We start from the raw sequence: 7,561 nt of genomic DNA, 5'->3' as shown, positions 1-7,561 counted from the left end.
ATGGTGAAACCCTGTCTCTACTAAAATTAAAAAAAAAAGCTGGGTGTGGTGACACACACCTACTATAGTCCCAGCTACTCAGAGGCTGAGGCAGGAGGATCCCTTGAGCCCAGGAGGTCAAGGTTGCAGTGAACGGTGATTGTGCCACTGTACTCCAGCCTGGGTGATAGAGCGAGACCCTGTCTCCAAAAAGAAACAAGAATCCTGCAGTGAACAGTCTTGTATTATATTGTGGAAGTCTGTCTGTAAGTCCAGTCCCTAGCAATGTAATTGCCTGATCAAATGGCATGTGCCTTTTAACTTTTAATGGTCATTGCCAATTATGTAATGAAAAGAAGAGGAAGGTTTCCCGAGCATAGGCTATTGTGAAGTGTATAAAGAGTTTAGTCTATCTGATAGAATAGAGTCAGCAGAGTTTCTGGGGGAAAGGCAAAATTGATACTCAGCCTAGGTACACAAGCCTGGGTATTTTGCTCCCAGGCTTTCCAAGTCACAGCTATTTGCCTAACAAACTAGTGTCCTAACCACAGAATTTTGCGCTCTGCATAGTGCAGTGATTAAAAGTAACCCTTGTAAAATGACTTTCCCATCACTGTTTGCTGTGTGCCCCCAGGCAGGTCAGCTCCCCTCAAGGCGTTAGCTGCCCGTCTTTCCGTCTCTAAGTCGAAGACTAAAATGACTTGTCTCTTTACATCTAGCCTTGCAATTCTGAATATGCTAAAGGGTGTAGAGAATTTTGCGCTGCTCACATTTGCATCTCAATGGTTCTATAAGGAAGTGGCAGGGATTATTTCTCTCCGCTTTCAGAACCGGAAGCTGCGACCCCGGAGTCTGCTTTAGGTTATGGGGTACGAAGGGCAGAACTCCCTGTTTCTGTGTCTTTCTCTTATCCCTCAGGTAAACACGTTTTCAGTTATTGCCAGGCCTAGCCCCATTCTGAGCTCCAGCCCAAAAAGTCTTGGAAGGTATTTTCCTGTTGTCCCTGCCTCCCCTTCCCATCGCATCCCGAGTTCTCTCAGGGTCTCTTGGGACCTCTGCCACTCCCAGCCAGGCCCTTTACCCTGCACCCCCGGGCCCCAGCACCAGCCTCCCCAGCCTCGTCTGATTCTTGCCTCCCTTCTCTCCCTCCTCTCTCCCCTCCCTGCTCTCAGGTGGCTGCTGAGATCTTGGTGAGTGTCTGTTCTTCATTTGGGTTTTAACGGCCTCTGAGTAAAGTCTGCCTTTACTGGGCCGAGCAGGGCAGAATCGAGTAGTGATTTGGGAACTTGCTGTGCGGCTTCTCTCTCTCCCCTTCAGGGCCCCTTCAGGACCCTCCTGGGTAAAAGATAGGCCAGGCAAGTGTTTCCCAAACTTCAGCTAATCATCTCTGGCATGATTTGTGCTATGTAACCACCAGCTGTTAATACTTATCTTTAAATTGACTCACTTCTAAACCTAAAATGAGTTAAGGGGAATTTAATACCAGTATAAATAGAACTAGTAGCTGGCTAGAAAGCAAGTGTGGAAACACTAATATGCAGCGTGTTCGGGTGTATTTGCCCTTGACCCAGCTTGGGGAAACGCTGGCCAGGCCATCTTCCCTGCACCTGACCGCATATGCACTTCCCAGAGGGGCTTGCAGAGAGTTTGAGGGATGGAAAGGGAATTCCCAGTCACTACTGCTCAGTGCCTGTGTGGCTACTCCCAGGAGCCCCGGTCCTATGTCCCCGAGGCTAAGATGGCAGTACACAGTGCTAAGCCCAACTGCGGCAGTTCACAGTGTCCCTGGGAACTAGAGAGGGGAGTGCAGAAACCATCGTGCTTGCAGATGGAAGAGGGGACCAGTCTTGGCCCCCTTGGATGGCTGGGTGAACCCAGCTTCTGACTGCCCTCAGCCCAGGCAAAGACATGAACGTGAATAATAACTAAGGTTTTCTCATGTCCCCCCTCCCAAATCCTTGCCCCAACCGGGGCTCTGCAGGAAATAGCAGACACACCCAGCGGAGACAAAACTTCCTTGGAGACACGTTTCATGACCATCCTGTGCACCCGGAGCTATCCCCACCTCCGGAGAGGTGAGGCCTGACCTCCTTCCTTCCCAGCTCAGCAGGAAGATCCCAGAATCTGATGAGAGCCTCTCAGCTCTCTGTGGCAAGAGGAGCCAGTTGCCCACCTACCTCCTCTTTACCTAGCAGTAGCATATCATGGGTGACAGGGACTCTGGAACCCTGGGTTCTAGTCCTGGCTCTACCTCTTACACCTCACCTTCCTTTTCCTCCTTATGGAAGCAGGTGTGATGCCTGGGATTAGGGATAGCAACTAGATTTTACCTCGAATGCCAACTCTAATGGATTGGTAGTAGCTGCCTATAATGCTGTATTAAGAAGGATTCTGGGGCCCCGTGTCATGATTCACTGGTGATGCCTGCCAGGAGCAAGACAGCGAGAGGTGGCAGCTGCCCAAGACCCACAATGACATCTTTGAAGCACAGGCTGCCTTGTGCCCAGGGCACACCCTTATGCAGTGACCCTGGTGCTCGGTGATCACAAAGTGCCCTGTGCACTGAGACATTTACATTTTAACATGCATTTGTCTGGCGCTTCTCAGTATTTAAGCTGCTTTAGCATAGTGGCTAAAATAATGGACTTGGGCACTGGACTGCCTTGATTTCAGTCCCCCACTCAACAGCCAGGTGACCTTAGGGAAGTTACCGAATCTCTGCGCCTGAGTTTCCTTATGTAGGAATAGGGGTTTTAGTTCTACCTCACATGATTGTTATAAAGATACAAAAAACACAACACACATAAAGCATTGGCACAATGCCTGACTCCATGTATGCTTCCTAAGTGTTACCATTGTGTCTTAAACCCAAGCTGACACCAGAGGAAGAGGGGGCCCAGAAAGAGGAGGGATCACTCATGGTCCCTCAGTGAGCTGGGGCAGAACCATGACTAGGACCCCTGCTCCTTTTACTACCCCAGCCTGGGTTCCCAGAACTTGGCCAAGGCTCTGAGGCCATTGGCCAGGCACGGGGACTGACTTGGGACAGATTTAGCTCTGAGCCCACGGCACCCTTGATGTCACAGCTTCTCTATCAGGATAATCTTGCCCAATGCATTTAGGCCTGGGCTGTGGCCATATCTGCTGCCCTTCCACTTTCTCAAGCACAGCCTGTGGGAGGCGCTGGGTGGGGCCGAGAAGGGGTGATCCTCCCCCTCCTGCACTGAAGCTCACCCCTACCTCTGGGGCTTCTCTTGTGGCCAGTCTTCCAGGAGTTCATCAAGATGACCAACTATGATGTGGAGCACACCATCAAGAAGGAGATGTCTGGGGATGTCAGGGACGCATTCGTGGCCATTGGTAACTGGCAGGGACTAAGGGAAGGGCTGGGAGCACTGGGAACTTGACCAGATTCTCTGGAAGAATACAACCCTGGCAGCCTCCTAAGCTAATACTGGAAAGTAAACACTGCCACCGTTTGCCTCCAGGGGTACTGCCAAATGTGTGATTACGGGGGAGTGTCATGAGGTCTGTACCAGGCTGCAGGACAGGGTGAGAAAATAGTTGTTGCTGGGGAAGGACCAGGAAAGCTAGGGCAGGCAGGGGAGGGGGCACACTGTGCTGCACAACCAGGTGTGTGCACCTACACACCACACACACCCCATACACACACCCCTAACATACACGAGATGCATACTATACATACACACATTCTCACATATGACACACGCTTATACAGAAAACACGTTACATATGCACGTGACAGGTGCACACCACACACACACGACACACTTCACACACATAACACATTATGCATACGCATACATGACACCCCCAAGACACTACACCTACACATACACCCCACTCACACACTACGCACACAGACCCATGCATACCACATATACACACCATACATCCGCACACATACAAGACATACACAAGCTTGATGCACATGACACACACACCCTCACCTCCTCTCAGTACCTGACTTTTTAGTTATTCTTATATAATTTGAGTTCTTGACTTTGAAAAAGTTTTTCCCCTTTGGATATCAATTTCACTGTGTATAAATGTGGACGAGTAGATATGGGTTAGGGCTGAAGTTGTTCTTCTCATTAGTATTCATTATTAGTGGTATCTTGTTTCATTTACTGTAAAACACATTGCATCAATACACTTTCAAAAAATCTTACCAGGCCGGGCACAGGGGCTCACACCTGTAATCCCAGCACTTTGGGAGCCTGGGGCAGGCAGATTACCTGAGGTCAGGAGTTCAAGACCAGCCTGACCAACTTGGAGAAACCCCGTCTCTACTAAAAATACAAAAATTAGCTGAGCGTGGTGGTGCTTACCTGTAATCCCAGCTACTTGGGAGGCTGAGGCAGGAGAATCACTTGAACCTGGGAGGCGGAGGCTGTGATGAGCCAAGATCACACCACTGCACTCCAGCCTGGGCAGCAAGAGTGAAACTCTCAAAAAGCAAAACAAAAATCTTACTAAGAGGTGTCAGTGGAAGATTTTCACGTAATTGCCATCAATTATAAAACACATCTTGATTTCAGAGACACTAAGATGTGGGGGAAAGCTGTTTTAGACTGGGTGAAGCCGAGGTGGCAGGGTAGCGGTGTTACTTAGCGTGTGATGGGCCTTTACCACCGGCGAGCAATGTCTAGAAACAGGATAGCCTAATGGGTAAAAGCATGGGGTCCAGGTTGAATCCCTGCTCTGCCTTTACTCACTGGATGTTCTTAGGCAGGTCATAAAACCTCTGTGTCTCAATTTCCTCCTTTTTAAAATGGAAATAACAATAGTGCCCAGCCCAAAGGGTGGATTTTGTAAGACTGAAATGAGTTAATTACACATAAAGCACTTGGAATGGCGCCATTCCAAGTGCTTTATGTGTAATTAACTCATGTAATACGCACTGGGCAAGGGTTGGCTTTTACTGTTTCCCACCGAGCCTTGTGCAAAGTTAGTTGCACACAGGTTTAGTTGCATTCTCACCAGGTGCTCTTACCAGCTTACTTTACAAAGAGAACGCAGAGTTCAGAGAGGTTTGTAGAAGTAGAACCAAGACTCAAACCAGAGGCTGCCTACGCCCAAAGCTCATGTTCTTAACACCAGAATGATTAGCCTTTGGAGACACTTTCAGATTCCTACCCTCCTTGTATATTTCCCTCTTCCCTTTCTCCTCCCACCTTGAATAGGCATACCTGTTCAAACACACACCACAACACACCAATTCACATCCCTCTGTCCCATGGCAGGCATCAGGGTCCCCTGTGGCAGACGGACAGGCTCAGTTTTTAGGAAGGCTTGTTGGATTGGTTACAGAGGAGAGAAGTTTCTGCCTATAGGGTCCAGCCCTATAGGGTCAAGTGAGTCCCTCCCTGCTGGTGTGGAGATGAGAAATTAGAAATAAAGACACATGACACAGAGATAGAGAAAACAAAGTTTGCGCCCAGGGGTCCACTGCTACCCAAAGCGTGGAGACCAGCAGTGGCCCCAGTGCCTGGACACTGACTTTTATTGAGTACAAGATAGGGGAAAGGGCAGGTAGGATGAGGTCATGGTGGTCAGTGATAGGGTCAGGTAAATCACATGTTTTGGAGATAGGGGGCCCAAGACTTTGAAGAAGCTGAGGCGAGGAGAAAACTTAAGGCGTCAGCACTTTTTTCATACTTGTCAAGAAATAGCAAGGTCACTATGATTTATGTTACTATTACTAATTCTTATCTTCTAAGAAAAAGAGGAACCCGGTGCAGAAGCGGAACGTGAAAGTAGCCGTGGAACGTGACCGCTGAAGCACAGCACCACAGAGAGACGATTAAGCCCCCAAATGTCGGTGGGCCTCCCTGGCAGCCGTCAGGCCTGCCGCAAAAGCTTGGAGAAGCGGAGTTTTCTCCTAACTCCCCGGAGGAATGAGATGGCTCGGCCATCTTGGACGTCTCCTTCCCTAGCTGGCTAAACAGCGGGCACTTTGACAGTACTGACACTGTCACACAACTGAGGCATCCTCCAGCAGCCCTTATGCGAGCGTGACAGAGGACTTAGAGCATCTTGCCTTAGGGTCACCTCTTTTCCAATGCCACTTCAGTCCCATACTCCTTGACCTGAGACTACTAGTAAGATTAAAGATTTTATGATTATATAGATGTATATATTTGTGATTACACATGAATAGCTATGTGATTATATATGATTATATATAGGAATAACTATGTAACTATATCTTTAATTCATTTCTAATTCTATGTTTATATGAGAACATGCTAAGGCTTCAGTCCTTTGCCTTGGCTCCTGCAGGGTTTGCCCTCAACATCTGCCCAGTGTGTTTCTTAGCCAGATTGATGAAGCCCGGGGTCTGAAGTCAGGGGAGGCATCCTGGAGGTGGTGTCATGACTGGGGATGTGGACATCAAGTACAGACTTGCAGGATGGGATTTGATTTAGAGGGATAATGTAGTGAAGGGCAGATAGGAAATGCATCTATCCAGGAAGGACCGAGGGACACAGGAATTTGCAGTTTGTTTTGGGAATGGGGGAGCAAGGGCCATGCAGTTGCAAAGGAGGCCAGGGGCTTTGGCATTCCAGCCAAGCAGCTGGGGATTTGTTTGGGAGGTAGCAGGGAAATAGGTAAGGAGCTGGAGGTGGGAGATGTGTGATGTGATCTTTCCCACAGGGTTCCTGAGTCTGTTGCAGAGGAGGCTCTTGCTTGACTCTGCCACTGGGGTATGCAACTCCCGCCTCTTGCCATCTGCCCTCATTATATCTGGAGTCATTCCAGCATTCCAGCTCCAGTACTGGTGTCTGGTTCCACCACAGGCTGGAGTGCAGTGGTGCAATCTCGGCTCACTGCAAACTCTGCCTCCTGGGTTCAAGCAATTCTCCTGCCTCAGCCTCCCGGGTACCTGGGACTACGGGCATTAGTGGCGCCACCACGCCCAGCTAATTTTTGTATTTTTAGTAGTGACAGGGTTTCACCATGTTGGCCAGGATGGTCTCAATCTCTTGACCTCAATCTCTTGATCCGCCTGCCTCGGCCTCCCAAAGTGCTGGGATTATAGGCATGAGCCACCGCCCATGTGGTGAGACACCCTCACATGGGCTCTAGAGCCTTGCAGTCTAGCAGCTGCGAAGGGCTAGAGAACCCTAAGCCTTGAGATAGGGCGGGGTTGGTGAAACCAGGCAGGCATTATCTGGGGTCAGGGTAGGGAACAGTGGCTGCCAATGCTGCAAGATTGTTCAGGCCCTGGGGCAACACTCAGCCCCAGGGATTTGTATGGTTCCTTACATTTTACCAATGGACGGTCATTCTTTGGAGCAGTATTTCTCTAAATAGTAACTCTCAAACACTAGGCTGCACCATAGTAAGGTGGCGACTATCCCGATTTGTGCAGGACTTTCAGTGCTATTAGGTTGGTGCAAAAGTCATTGCAGTTTTGCCATTAAAAGTGATGGCAGGCCGGGCGCGGTGGCTCAAGCCTGTAATCCCAGCACTTTGGGAGGCCGAGGCGGGTGGATCACGAGGTCAAGAGATCAAGACCATCCTGGTCAACATGGTGAAACCCCATCTCTACTAA

The 7,561-nt window shown here is 49.4% G+C and overlaps 1 protein-coding gene across 2 annotated transcripts in view; it reads left to right on the top strand.

Moving 5' to 3' along the window:
- Positions 1-7,561, top strand: part of ANXA6 (annexin A6) — a 59,589-nt gene that overhangs the window by 46,698 nt on the left and 5,330 nt on the right. The window contains exons 21-23 of one of the 2 annotated variants that reach the window (XM_017514991.2): positions 1,152-1,169; positions 1,961-2,054; positions 3,244-3,339. In XM_017514991.2, coding sequence (XP_017370480.1) covers positions 1,152-1,169; positions 1,961-2,054; positions 3,244-3,339 — 208 coding nt within the window. The remainder of the gene's footprint in view (positions 1-1,151; positions 1,170-1,960; positions 2,055-3,243; positions 3,340-7,561) is intronic. The other variant, XM_017514992.2, reaches the window with a different exon arrangement.

The sequence above is a fragment of the Cebus imitator genome, unplaced genomic scaffold (genome assembly GCF_001604975.1).
Source record: "Cebus imitator isolate Cc_AM_T3 unplaced genomic scaffold, Cebus_imitator-1.0 Scaffold540, whole genome shotgun sequence".
NCBI lineage: Eukaryota > Metazoa > Chordata > Mammalia > Primates > Cebidae > Cebus > Cebus imitator.
The sequence above is the reverse complement of the archived record's forward strand: the minus strand, read 5'-3'. Positions and strand labels throughout refer to the sequence as shown.